General features: G+C 35.4%; 1 protein-coding gene across 6 annotated transcripts in view; it reads right to left on the bottom strand.

Annotated features, from left to right (window-relative positions):
• The window catches only part of EPHA3 (EPH receptor A3), a 368,318-nt gene that overhangs the window by 68,196 nt on the left and 284,757 nt on the right, over positions 1 to 15,365 (bottom strand). For 4 of the 6 annotated variants that reach the window (XM_055110167.2, XM_055110170.2, XM_003831520.5 and 1 more), the window contains exons 6-8: positions 11,875 to 11,999; positions 8,356 to 8,518; positions 470 to 572 (exon numbers count right to left, since the gene is read on the bottom strand). In XM_055110167.2, the coding sequence (XP_054966142.1) occupies positions 470 to 572; positions 8,356 to 8,518; positions 11,875 to 11,999 (391 nt within the window). The remainder of the gene's footprint in view (positions 1 to 469; positions 573 to 8,355; positions 8,519 to 11,874; positions 12,000 to 15,365) is intronic. The other 2 variants (XM_008956865.4, XM_055110168.2) reach the window with 1 other exon arrangement.

Here is a 15,365-nt window from a genome sequence, read left to right as displayed (position 1 = left end):
GTGCAGACCCTCCAGTTCAGTTTTTATAATGGCCTTAGAATGTGTTTATAGTATTTTTTAACAACTTCTGTTAGAAGGAATGAAGGGTAAAGTCTCTATGGGTAATGATTAGTGCTGTGCAGTGTTACCCCTGTTCTGGGTGAGAAAGTGTCAAGGAAATCTGGGGTTATTTGAAGAGTGAGGAGATAATTAGAGAAAGAAAGTAAAAACTAGGAGTAGTGTCAGAAGAGAGAAGAGGAGGGGTGTATGTTAAAAGAGTGGGGACAGGAATTTAATGTAGAGCAGAAAATCAAAACTAAGGATGGAGAAACAAAGAAAAGGAGGAGAAAGAGAGGACCTAAACTACAAGTGGAGACATTCTTATTTGTTAAAATAGTTTATTGAGCACACTCTTCACATTTTAACAGCAATCAGTGGCAGCAAACAAAGCAACAATGAAAGTGAATAGTGAAACAGACTGTGAACTCACCTCCCAATCAAAACATAGATGACAACAGTGAGGAGAATAATTGCTACTGCCGCTGAAATGGCGATCATGACCACTTGGCTACTTTCACCAGAGATGGAGAAAGCTGTGAGGTTGAAGAGAAAAAATAAGAACAGGTATTATAATCATGACTAACATCTACATGGAACAGTTGATTGATTCATTAATTAATTAATATGTGTTCTACTTTTACCTGAAGTATGGCTTAATGTCTGATACAATGTTGAAAGTATTCTTTACTTAACGTTTAAAAAAATAGACATTTCCCATAATTTTGCTTGAAATTTCTACCTAATTAATATGGGTACATACTTTGTTTCAATGACATCAATCAAACATTATTTAAATGTCTCCTGTCCAAAATATGCTGTACTGGGTTTCTCTGTCCTCAATGGCAAAAAACTCATTGAATGAACCAGAAGTTATGGGAGGATCTTAGAGGAGAGAGGAAGATTTCTCAGCATACAATTATAAAAAGCTTTCTAATTAAGCTTGTTTTACCTCCAATATCCATATTCATTTGAAAAGTGATATAATACATGGACCTCAACACATACCACCAACAAACTGTCCCTCTATTTCCTACCTTTATAAATGGCCCATTTATTCACCTAGACAAATGGTTGGCAAAAAAGCCCAGGAGCCAAATCTTGCCCGTCCCCTGTTTTTGTACAGCTCACGAGCTTAGAATGGTTTCACATTTCTTTTAACAGTTGTAAAAAGTCAAAAGAATGAGATTTCATGACATGTGAAAATTCTAAATCTAGGAAATTCAAATTTTGCTGTCTATAAATACAATTTTATTGGAATATAGCCACAATCATTCATTAATTTGTATATTGTCTATGACTGATTTTATGCTAGAATGGGCAAGTTGAGTAGCAGCAATAGAGAATGATGTGCACAAAGCCTAAAATATTTATTATCTGGCCTATTACAGAAAAAAGTTTACTGAGTCTTGACCCAGACCAATGCTTCTCAAACTTTAATGTTCACAAAAACCACTCAAGAATCTCTGGAAAAGCAGTTTCAGATTCAGTCAATCCGGAGCGGGATTGTACATTTCTTATGAACACACGGGCAGTGCTGATTCTGCTGATTCCAGACCACAACATTTTGAGGAGCAAGAATCTAGACCATAAATATAAAATAACCTTCTCCTCTCCATCTCCTAATCATTCTGCCTCCAATTAATCACCGAACACTCTTAAATATCTTAGTTTAAGTCTTCATTTATCTTCTGAATTATAATTAGAAATTCCTAATTTGGTCTCTATTTGTATGCTTTCCACACATTTTATCTTTCAGAATATTCCTTCTAAACCATGAATTTGACCATGTCATTCCTATGCATAAAAGTTTTGCATAGGAAAATTTTGGCTCTTTATAACTTTCAGGATAAGATGCAAATTTCATAGCAGAGCGTGTAAAAGCCATTTAGAATCTGTTTCATCTTTAAATCCCCAGCCACATCTCCTACAAACTCCATAAGCATCCTAATCTCTAGATATTTTAAAATACACACAATTCCTGGAACAGCCTCTTTTATGCTCTTATTTGCATATGTTGTTCTTGCGGTAAATGCTGATTAAGTACATGAACACCTCAGGACTCAAAAGAAGAGCAGATTTTAGTTATCTGAATACTATCACCTCCCCAGGAGCCAACATGTCATCTTCAGCCTGAACAAATCTAAGTTTGGAAGATTTTCTCTAAAATATGTGGTTTTAGGGTTAGTTAAATAATGCAAGAAAAGAAACGTGACAGATAGGTTGTTAGTAGTTTCCTGTGAGTAGCATCTGAAGAAAAGTGCTCAGAGTGTGGCAGGATGGCACACTCATAATATAAACTGTTGCAAGCCCTTTATTCTTTACTACCAGCAAACTATTGTTTATACCTCTATGGCAGTCACAGGAGTGCTTGCTCAGATGTTCCTGCTGCAGAGAGTACAGTCAGCAGACAGCCTCCAGCTGCTGCACCTTCAGCTACAGCCTTCAAGCACAGGTTATGTACCCCTTAGTGACTTAACAGTACTGGCAAAGGGTTACTGGAGCCTGGCCATCCCTGCCCAATGCAACACTCCTCAAATGGGTGATCTGTGCTCTGAAACTCCCCATTGGCTTGGCCAAAACCCTCAGAGCTGCACTGCTATCTGGGGCTTCCCCTCCTCAACTCTTTCTTCTTTCCCTCCTTGCCTTTATAAATGACAGACCTACATCTCAGTCTGAGGTTCTGCTTGCCTGGCTCAGCTCCATCTGCCTTTTATCCTTCACAAATATTTCTCCTATAAAGCTCTTGTAGTTTCATCTTTGTATCTTCCTCCCAGAGCATCTGGCTGTTACATCCCTATCCATTGGCTACAGATCTGTGAATGATTTGTGAAATAGCTTAATCCAATATTTCAAAAATGCTCCATAAACATATAGTGGTGACTTGAACTCATGCTTTTCACTTTGCATACTGTAATAATTTATAGAAAGCAGCAAGGTTTGAATTCTGTGGTTATTTTGATTAGCCAGCTTATAAAATAAAGCTCAGTGAAACTGGGAAGGGAAATATGATAGGAGAAAAAATAATTCTCTATTTCTTTTTCTGTTGAAAACAGAATTAAACTAGGATTTCTCCACAGTTTTTTCTGTCTCTAAAATATACGACTCACAGAGGCTATCTAAAGCACATAACTAAATCAGATCATTTCCATTGCTAAAATTAGCAAATATGTGAATGAATAATAGTGATGAGTTACATAGGTGTCTAATAATTTAATGTAATTGATAGCTATTACATTTCTTAATAATTCAACTTGAATTTGTTTTCTGCTCCCTCTGTTTCTATTCATTTCCATTTTACTCCATCCTACACAGAGTGCTGGCTTTCTCTCTCAAAAGAGTGATTCAGAGTTCATTCTTTTGAGTCAGAACTCCTGGATTTATATTTGTTTGCTGTGTGACATAATTTTGTTGTTTGAGAATTAAATGAGTTAGTACTAGTAAAACACTTACAGTAGTGCCAAGCATATATTAAGTGCTCAATAAATGTTACAATTGTTTATATCATTTCCCTGGTTAAAACTTTGCAAAAGTACTCTATTTCCTACAAAATGATAGATGATGAATGCCTAATTTTTATATAGAAATTTCTCCATTTAATGATTCCATTCTCCCTTTGTCAGGCTTCCTTTATGTTCCCTAGTAATAGGGCCCAAGAAAGTAAAGTTGTACCATTTTTACTCTTCAAAACAACAAATAATGAGGGTGTGAGGCTTTCGGGAGCACTAATTTAATTATCCCTGGGGTTGTCTTCTTCATAATAATATCCAATGAAATCCTCTAATTTTAAAACTCAACTTTATTCCACAGATTGTTATTCTTGAAATTCTTCAGATGTTCAAATTATGGACTATTTGTTTAAACACAACACACATGCACAGTGAGTACCTACTATATGAGGCTATATGAGGTACTATTTTAAGCACTTTACAAGTAATAACATATTTAATAAACATTAAAATCTCATGAGTTATCACATGATGTTCCCCAATTTCCAGATAGAAAAACTGAGACACGGAGACTTGAAATGACTTGTCAAGTTCACCCTAATAATGCTCAGCTGCTCTAATGTATTTGATCTTAACTTTCACTTTATCCCTGGTTTTCTTGTGCACAAAGCACACACCATGGCTTCAGTTTTTCCCCACTGAGGGTTTCCAAACAGTTGGACTATCTGCTTTTCCAAACATGCCCTAATGTCTGTACTTCTTGTATTGGTGGAAGCTACCTTCATGCTAGGAAAATCCTTTTACTCTTTTATACTCGATGCTTTCTATGGGTCTTAGCTTAGTATTTTTTTTTTTCATGTGCAATAATTGCACGGTTCAAGACTTCAAAACCTGGAGATTCTAGGTTTGTTGCCCCAACTGACTAGATATGTAAACTCAGAAAAAAAACCCACAAAATCTGTATCTTGGATCATGTATAAAAGGATACAATAGTATCTGACAAACTTATAGAACAGAATCAAATGAAATGTTTATCATACTGCTTTATATACTGTCATGTAGAAACCTGGATTCTGGAATTGACGTATCCCTTGCCAATTGTGTGACTTTGGAAAACTTCCTTAACCTCCCTTTGTCTCAGTTTCCTCAACTGTAAAATGAAGATGATAATAAATATAAAATACCAACATACAAAAATAAGATATTTTAAAGCACTTCTTAGAAAAAAATATGTGCTCTACTCTGCCTCCATCTCTTCCCTATAAAGTTCAGAAAATGTTATCTAAATTCCAGCTCAAAATACATTGTGTTCTACCAAGAAATATGCATACATGTCATGAATGAGACATTCTTATGTAATTACAAAATTAAAACCAGCTGGGCACGGTGGCTCACACCTGTAATCCCAGCACTTTTGGAGGCCAAGGCAGTCGGATTACTTGAGGTCAGGAGTTCAAGACCAGCCTGGCCAACATGGTGAAACCCCGTCTCTACTAAAAATACCAAAATTAGCTGGGCGTTGTGGCACATGCCTGTAATCCCAGCTATAGAACCGCTTGAACCCAGGAGGTGGATTTTGTAGGGAGCTGAGATCTCACCACTGCATTCCCATCTGGGCGACAGAGCAAGACTCGGTCTCGAAAAAGAATAAATAAATACATAAATAAAATAAAATATTAAAACGAGAGGGAAAAAGCAAACTGTTAAATACAAACATAAGTCTTATGTCTATTTTTTTAAAAAATCAATATATAACAAATAAGAGTCTTATTAAATACTTAGAGCATTTAGGAATATGTCATTTTGATTTAATTAAAACAATAGGGAGAGTGAGACAAAAAAAATTTTGTCTTTTACCTCCTAAGACAAAAGGCATTTTTTTCTCATTGATATTTAAAATCTGGAAATATTATGGTGAAATAAGGGCAAAAGTAAACTAACTTTTGTAAAAAGATTAAAATGTGTAACTCACAGTTTTTAAATAAATGAGGAGGGAGAAAAAGGCTCATATTTTTCCATCCTTTTTTCCTCTTCTCTCTCTCAATCAATGGAAGCATTGCTAATACAAAACTTACTTGGCAAAAATCCTAAGGCCCTGCAGTTTTCGAATGAGATATTTCCTAAACCTCAGACACTGAAGCCTCATTAGAAGGTTATGCATAAATGCTACCACAGCAATATCTGTGGTAAATCTGGAATTACATTAGAATTTTAAAATATATTGTTTTTGCAAATTTACTTATCAGAGAGGGTTAAGTGTTAAGACCATGTAATATTAGAGGGATGTTCCCAAATATGCATAAAACATGTTTATCTAATAGTGATCTGAGCCTTTTGCCTCATAATATGCCTGATTTCTACCACAGGACACAATAAATATTAGCTTTTGCTAATTCTATGATTTCGGATATCTCCTGATAAATCAAATATAGATTTTGTTATTGCTGTTATTTCAAATATTCATTTAAGTCCCAGTACTTTGGGAGGCTGAGGTGGGTGGATCACCCTGAGGTCAGGAGTTCAAGATCAGCCTGACCAATATGGTGAAACCCCATCTGTACTAAAAATACAAAAATTTAGCCAGACGTGGGCACGTGAGCCTGTAGTCCCAGCCACTCGGGAGGCTGAAACAGAAGAATTGCTTGAGTCAGGGAGGCAGAGGTTGCAGTGAGCTGAGATCATGCCATTGCACTCCAGCCTGGGCAACAGAGCAGAATTTTGTCTCAAAAAAAAAAAAAAGAGATTTTGAGAAAAGTTAATCTGTAATCATTTCAAAAGGAGAAACTTTCTTCGTACCACTTAACATTTGCAAAAAGTCTTAGAAGTACTAATGTTAAGTTACACTTATATTTTATTATTGAGCCATCTAAAGTTTTTAATTTGTTTTAAACCTTGTTGGCACTTGCATTTCCATCATACTTCATGTTTTGTTTCTAATATCTTCTGAGGGTGATTTCTCCATACACATTTTATTGTGAGGATTAAAAGAAGTCTTTAAGAATAGATTTACGTATTTGAGGATGGCAGCTCTCCTTTGAGTAGAATTGTCATGGTTCAGCTATGAGCAGATGATTTCTAAAAACATTAACATTTCAATACCTGGTGAAATTTATAGCTCCTTATTGTAAGCAGCATTTCTAATTGTCCGACAGAAAGTGTGCCATAAAATATGTACTCCAACATGAGTAAACTTGATGGAATAAATACTATATAACTAGAATGATTCTTATATTTTTAGGTCAATCCTGAAAGTTTTTATCAGGTATGAAATTTGGACACAAAAATATACCAATAACAATGAGATTTTATGTCAGGAACTAACTATCTAGAAAATGGGAAATACAGGTGTCAGGGAAGAATGGGAAATGGGAATGGTCAGAAGATTATTATATTCCATTCAGCAGAGTGTTGAGCATTGTCAGACCTTTCCTGGGTAATCTGTTTCTAAAGGGTGTGCATCTTTGCTCATCTTTCTAGGCTACCTTACAACAGTGAATTTAAGTTGTAGAAAACTGATAGTGATATATATCCTTTTTCCTTTAACAATTGAAATAACACTTATTTACTAGAAAGACAACTGGTTTGTGCCCTGTAAGAAAGATGACCTCAATCATTACATTTATTACCCTCATTGGATATTAACCAGTGTGGGATATATTAGCACATTTTTAACATATTATGATTACCTAAACACACACACACACACACTCACACACACACACACACATAATTATGTATCTGTTCTTCAAGTTTTTCTTAGCACGGGTTTTAATCTCTTGCTAATCTGTTTATTAATTAATGAGTTAAATAGCCGTGCGAGGTGGCTCACGCCTATAATCCTAGCACTTTGGGAGGCCAACGCGGGCGGATCACGAGGTCAGGAGATCAAGACCATCCTGGCTAACAAGGTGACAGGAGATCAAGACCATCCTGGCTAACACGGTGAAATCCCGTCTCTACCAAAAATACAAAAAATTAGCCGGGCGTGGTAGCGGCCGCCTGTAGTCCCAGCTACTCGGGAGGCTGAGGGGGAGAATGGCGTGAACCCAGGAGGCGGAGCTTGCAGGAGCTTGCAGTGAGCCGAGATCGCTCTGCTGTACTCCAGTCTGGGCGACAGAGCAAGACTCCGTCTCAAAAAAAAAAAAAAAAAAAAAGACAAAAATGAGTTAAGTAAAATCATTAACTTCTACTCATTTTATATTAGTGCCATAGACATAATTTTACCTTTTTGAAAATTATATTTTAGCAAAGGGCTTTTTTAAGTATGAAGAAAATTCATTTGAAAAAAAGAAAAGTTACTGGAAAAATGTTTGCCAGTTTTAGGCCAATTTTAGCCAAATTTGGGATTAAAGGAACAGGCTATTCAAATTACTTCTGAATGTGAATGAAGTGATAAAACACATTTTAGAAAATCCTTATTCTCTCTGTGATATGCTATTGAATGTATTAAGGATTAAAACAAAATTAAGATTCTCATGGATCAGCAAGTTTCTTTTTTGTGGTTCATTGAATCATGCAATGAACCTGGAATATCTGAAATGACAGGCACTGGAAGTGTGTTACTATATTAAATAATGTTCCTCAAAAACAATTTATGGCTAAAAAAAAAAAAAAAAAAAAAAACCAGAAGCATTTCAGGCATTAGAATATGTTTGATTTGCATACAAGAAAAAAAGAAACACAAAATGCACACCCACACAAACACAAATACTGTATACAGACACAGGGCTCTGCAAATTGCAATGTCCCAAGCAATATACCTTAAATGTATCACATTTGTTTAAAACTTAGAAACAGTGAGAATAAACGATCAGACATCTTTTGCAAGATCCCTGCCCCCTCCTCTAGACTACATTGAAGTAATACATACAGTCTGGGCTAGTTTCAAACTCAAACTTGCGGCTGTTCGTCCCATATCCAGCGGCTGTTCGGGCTCGGATTTGGAATACGTATATAGTGTCAGGCTTGAGGCTACTGATGGTAACATTTGTGCCTCTTGCCCTCAGAATGGTATAACTTGTTTCTTGTTCCTGCTTTGAGGTCAGAAAAAAAATTCATGTTAAAATCAAATCTTCATAATGCTATAAAATGATAAACAGTGAACCACTCAAACCTGATTCTTTTATATTTTAACACAAATCATAGGATGGATTTAAAAAGTCATATCGATTATTTCAATTATTGTATTCTCTGAACGCAACTTAGGCATTTTTTTTTTTTTAGACAAAGTCTTGCTTTGTCACCAGGCTGGAGTGCAGTGGCGCGATCTCAGCTCACTGAAACCTCTGCCTCCTGGGTTCAAGCGATTTTCCTGCCTCAGCCTCCTGAGTAGCTGGGACTACAGGTGCACGCCATCACTCCCAGGTAATTTTTGTATTTTTAGTAGAGACGAGGTTTCACCATGTTGGCCAGGCTGGTCTTGAACTGCTGACCTCAGGTGATCCACCTGCCTCGGCCGCCCAAAGTGCTGGGATTACAGGCATGAGCCACCGCACCTGGCCCAACATGGGCATTTCTAAAAATAAAAATATTTACAGAATTTCCTAATTTGAATATTATGATTTCTGTCCTGCATGTAAAGCAGGAAAAATTTGGCTTTATTCTAACCAGTAAATATGTGAGAGAAGATATGTTCTCTTCAAAGTCAAGGCTGAGAGAAAGCTTAAATCTAATTCCAATAACAAACTTACAAAGAAGAAAATATCCCTTTGAATTAAACCTAATAGGAATGCTCTATTGATTCTGGAGTAGAACTTTTTTTCATCAACCTTAAAATATTAAACATAAAAAATCAAGGTTTTATATGTAGCTCTACATTATTTTTAGCTTAACTGTATTTGTGCTGTATTTAATCTAAGTCACTGTGGTTTGGTAGAGACAAAAATCTCCAGATCAAAGGCTAGAAATGCTTCCCAAAAAGGATCTCTAGAAGATTCACATTGTACATTAGATTCACACCACACATTTTAGTGGTCTCTTTGTGTCAAGCTTTGTTTACAAAAATTGAATTTATCAAGAATTACGTTTTTTCTCTCACATATATTATTATACACAGAAGTCCTATGAGGAACCTGATTTCAAGCAATGGTACAATGTCCCTGCACCTAGGGTAGGACCTAGAGTGGATAATATGAAACGCTATATATCCTCAACCAAAACGAGATTGAATAGTACAGAAAACATGCCATACATTACATATACTGTTAATCACCATCAGCGAAATAGCCAGTCAAGAAAGCTAGACCTTGTGGACCTTAAATCCTAGAGAATCTTTCTAAATATTACCAAGCATACTATAAATATTTAGAATTAATTTTTAAATTTAGGTATATGTGATGCAAATATGTATTTAAAGGAATATATTTTAAATAATATTACAGGTATGTATGTATCAAAAAATACTTAGGGAATAATCAATAGATTTGACCATTTTTTCCTGCAATGGCTAATATTGTTTAAAAGTAATGTCCGGGGGTGGTGGCTCACGCCTGTAATCCCAGCACTTTGGGAGGCCAAGGCGGGTGGATCACCTGAGGTCACGAGTTTAAGACCAGCCTGACCAACGTGGAGAAACCTCATCTCTACTAAAAATACAAAATTAGTTGGGCATGGTGGCGCATGCCTATAATCCCAGCTACTTGGGAGGCTGAGGCAGGAGAATCGCTTGAACCTGGGAGGCGGAGGTGGCGGTGAGCCAAGATCACGCCATTGCACTCCAGCCTGGGCAACAAGAGTGAAACTCCATCTCAAAAAAAAAAAAAAAAAAAAGGTAATGATGCTTGTTGCATTGGTTGAGGGAGTTTGTAATAAGGCAGCATACTTCTCATGTTTGTGAAAGGTGCAGATGTATACAATTAAAATTTGAGATCAGCCTCATAGATCTAAATGTTAGGTGTTCTTCTCCCAGTCCTGAAATCTAGTTTGAACTGAGGCACAATACTGATTTTTAAAAATTTTGTGGCATCATTTATGAACATGAATTATTATATTTGCCCATTCTATCTTGTCACACTTCTGAAAATAGATCACAATCCTATGAGTATTTGACTTTACCACAGTAGAGGACTCAAAGCTAGGAGAAAATTTATTTCTACTACAATTTTGGAACAATGAAGTTTATTTGGCATCAATTTCTTTTAATGAAAAAGATACACTCTAGGCTTTCTGTAAGAGAGACCATGAAAAAAAATGACATTATACTAGAGAAATATATTAACTTCAAGCAAGGAAATAACTACATAACGCAAAACAATGTTTTTACATTACGCATTTTTGCACAGTTGATCATGCCAATAATTCTTATAAGGATCTATTATCATGTAGAAAAAGGTACCTGATATAGGGAAAAACCTACTAAAGGAGGACTTACGGCTGCCACAATTCAAAACAGATGCCTAATATTTATTAGCAATGAGGCTGTGGGAAATTCATATAACATCACTCTCTGTTTTCTTATTTCTAAAACAACTTACTTTGCTACTTCCATAAGGTTGTTATACAGCTCAGACTTAAGAAGTGTCCACAGAAATGTTCTGTAAATATAAACTGCTATATAAAAGCACAATTTGCATTTAATTCATTTTAACACACTTTATAAACTGAAGTAGATACACAAATATGTAGTGTTCATGTTAGTAGCTGTGAAACTAACTAGCTGTGATTCTAAGGTTTAAACATATCTTGTCTTTAAACTTTACTATCATTTACAACCAGAAAAAAAATGAGTTATTTAGAATGATGGAATACTCGCCACTCCACTCAGGGCAAAATAACCACATAACTATTTTTTAATAATTTTTAAATTTGGGGTAAAAATAACCATGTGCCTATTTTTTTTAATAATTGCATTACCAAGCCACAACTTTATGTCAGGCAAATTTATCCATCTATCCCCAACCTTTTAAATTTCCTTCTACAGGGTCAAGAAAATCTTTTCATCATCAGTTAAATAATACAATATTTTTCTTACTAGCGCAATGTTGCTATTTGTATTGAATGAAATGCATGTGAATTTGAAGGTCAGGAAATGATGCTTGAGGCAATGAACTAAAAAAACAGTTCACAAATAGACTAAGAAACCACAATAAAATAGTTGGTAGAGTAGGGGTCTTGGTGTAAAAGGATATAAATGTCATGCTATTGCCATAAGTAACTGGATTAAGTTGGCAGTGGCATCTTTGATGTTGTTTATTGCTGTAGAATGGAGGGTATTCAACAAGATTCTTTCTAAACCTTCCTCTACCAATAAATCAAAGGGGTCACAGGGCCACAGATCTAAACAGTGCTCTACCATTTACCAGCAATGTCACTGGTTTCTTTGCAAGAGCACGGCTCATGAGGAAACAGCTTCTTGCCTACACAGCCCAACCCTTAAACATTGTTTCCCCACCTTTTCATAGTATTTGACCTCGTAGTCCAATATGATCCCATTAGGATGTTCAGGTTCTTGCCAGGACAAAGAGATGCTATTTCTGGAGGTCCGATCTTTCTTAATCGTCAGGACAGGTGATGGAGCTGTAAAGAGAGGATGGGAGGGGAAGGTGGAAGGAAGCAAATTAATGGGTTAGAAAGGGTGGCGAATAAGAACAGAGGGAGAAGGGAACATGCAAATGGAGTCTATCATTGTTCCAGTTTTTTGGCAAGAAAGCATTATTTCCATTTCCAAGGCTCTTGAGTATTAATCTGGCCCCATATCCAGACTCAACAGCTGGATTATAGCCCTGGTACATGCAGGCCTAGGGAAAATGTGCTGAGATTCTCTGCTGCTGGTGGACTAGTGGCAAGTGAGCAGATGTTTTCAATCTGCTACTATAATGTAAGCAATGAAATATATTTGATGTATTAAAAAAGAACAAAACATCAGGACTACCTATTTGTTATAGTGTTGCAAAGTTATTAATGCCAGATTCTTCAGCTCATTGATAACATTTTCATATGCAGCTCTGCAAGAGGACTGGAATCCATTATGCACAAGGAGTCCCATGGTATCCATAGGTAATAATAATATTTAGTATATTGTAAAATAGATATGATTTAGGACATATTACAGTAGGTCTTGACTTCTGACAAACATCTCTTGACTACAAAGAAAAGGAACAACAATCTTCTTTTGTACAGTTTTATTTCTTAAAAAAATACTTAATGAGAGGTACCAAGGAAACGACTGCTATATGTATTACAATTACCTAGACATGTTTTGAAATGTCTTATTTGATGGTGATTCTGCATTTGCTATGTTTTGCTAAGCATTATCAAAAGTATGGAATATGAATAAAAACCCCATCTGTTTGGATCAGATATCATAGGGTCAAATTCATTTCCAACTGAAGATTAAAAATATTTTAAGTGATTTCCTTCTTCAAACCCTTCCATTAAAAGGAAAAATGCATACTATCATCAAAGTACTTCTGCTTTCAAATCTCAATCTTGGTTCACTCGCCAATCGAAATGTCTCACTGGAGTTCAGTGGCACCCTGCCTTAATGGAATGCAGCAAAATAAACTACAAACACACAACAAACAAAAACTCAGGAATCTTTAGATACATTAACTGTTGAATTGTTTTCATTGTTAAAGAACTTATTTTTATATAGATTTTTCTCAAATCAAGGACCATAAGAACCTCATGTATTTGTATTTCCCACAGGTTAGCAGAAGTTCCATATTTGTTGATGTTTCTATGATTATCACATGATGATTTTTGCATCCGACCTCTCGTTCAAACTTTCCTATCTATAAACACTTTTCATTTTTATTCTTCACCTATAATAGAAACTTTCATGATGCTTGCCTTGTGCCACTTCAGAGAAAACTGTACACCAAAAAATAGAATCTACTGCAATATTTCCCATCAACTGGGTTTTATTATTTGTGAGATCTCATAGGAACACCTTCTAATTGAAGCATGGATTGGCCTGGGAATGATGACTTAATCTTTTATTATTTTTTTCTTTCTTTAAGACACGGTTTTGCCCTTGTTTTCCAGGCTAGAGTGTAGTGATGTGATCTCAGCTTACTACAGCCTCCACCTCCCAGGCTAAAGCAATCCTTCTGGCTGAGACTACAGGCTTGTGCCACCACAATCAGCTAATTTTTTATTATTTGTAGAGACAAAGTTTTGTCATGTTGCCCAGGCTGATCCTGAACTCCTGGGCTCAAGTGATTCTCCCCGGTAGGCCTCCCAAAGTGCTAGAATTACAGGCATGAACCACCATACTTGGCCTGACTTAATCTTTTGCCAAGGAAAAATGTAGGTGTTGCTTTTCTGGTGAAAAAGTAAATTCATTTTCTTACCAGCTTTTTGCTCCCATTAGGAATTAATATCTTTTCATACAAATTAACATCATTTACCTTTCATTATCAATTCTTCATCTATTCAATAATCCTCTATTTTAGTCCCTAAATTGGCTTCACCCCCACAACCCTGCAATTTGCTGTCTAAAATTGATTCCAAGCAAAAGATAAGTTATTTTTCTTATACTTTAGTTGAAGCTTCATAAACATATTCTATATTTATAAATGTATTGCTGAATTATAAATAAATGGATATGTGGATTTTTTTTAAAAAAATTTATTTTTGCTTACTTTAATACTTAGAAAAATCAAATCATTATCCAATCACTAATAAAAAAATTGCAGCCCCAATGTCTTTGGACTCAAATTTTGCATTTTCTACAATGAGGAAATCTGCTAATTTTTCTGCTGAAGTAAGTCCATTAATGGAGTCACATTTAATGTCGGTTTCAAGAGCATTTCAAGAAGCTTAATGTTGGAACACATGAAGTCCTACATTTAATTTGATACCACCATGAAACTTTCATTTTTTCCTAGTGGTTAAAATTCATTTTCAAAGAAGTTTTGAAAATAACCAGGTACAGCATCTCTCCTTTAAAAAAGAAAAGTGAGAAAACAATTCATTTCAAAGAACAATTGCTATGAGGATTGTATTAACTTTTTCATGAAAGCTTTGTGGGCTATTTTGGGGGTCTATCCAAATTTTACTGCTTCTGCACTGAGCAGGACTTTATAACTGTTGAATTTCTTCAAAGCTCTTTGAGCAAGCTGCAGGACCCTGTTGGACTGTAATAAATAGGCTTTTGTAATTCCACACTTACTTAAGTAGAGGCAATTGCTTGAAGCTTGTGCCATTGCTATGTTAAATGAACCTTTTCTGATTGCTGCTTTTGGACCCCTATTAAGTCATTTGTTCTGCTCTTTTAATACACGCCCCTTGTGCTGGCTGCATTTCAGAAAAGTTCAACTCAGTACACCAGCTGGAAGCCCGGTACTTTTTAATACTCATCAATATTTTAATATTAATAAATAATTAATAGGAATTGTTTTTCTTTCCCCTGACAAATAATGTGGACATAATAAAACATAATGGAGAAAGAGACAAATTCTCTGGGCACTCCATTGTATCAATGCTTTTAAAAAGTTTTCTAGAACACTTTTTAATTCATGTTTTGAGGTATAATTTATCGATTTTTTATGTGCTGTAACACAATTTAGAATATTAATGAGAAACAGTGATACAAATTATGCTTTTCATTAATTTTCAGATATCAAAGAGTGATTTGTTCAAATTACTAATTTGCAAATTCATAGAAATTCTTTAAATCAGTATTTTTCTGTACAAAAATCATGATATTGCAGTGTACACTGTATGACAGATTTATTTTCTTTTCATTCTTCTGTTTTTTAAATTTGCAATTTGAGAGAATGGAAGTTAATGGTTAAACAAAATGAAAAAAAAAAAACTTTCAACTTCCTTAAGACTGGAAAAATGCTGGGAGCTACAGGCAAAATTAAGAAGGAAGAGAAATCTCAGGGATTTTTTGGCAAAAATGCTGGTATAGATGCTAAAATCGCAATTGCCAGT

This window comes from Pan paniscus, chromosome 2, assembly GCF_029289425.2.
Source record: "Pan paniscus chromosome 2, NHGRI_mPanPan1-v2.0_pri, whole genome shotgun sequence".
Taxonomy (NCBI): domain Eukaryota; kingdom Metazoa; phylum Chordata; class Mammalia; order Primates; family Hominidae; genus Pan; species Pan paniscus.
Note: the sequence above shows the minus strand (reverse complement) of the source record. Positions and strands in the feature narration are given on the sequence as shown.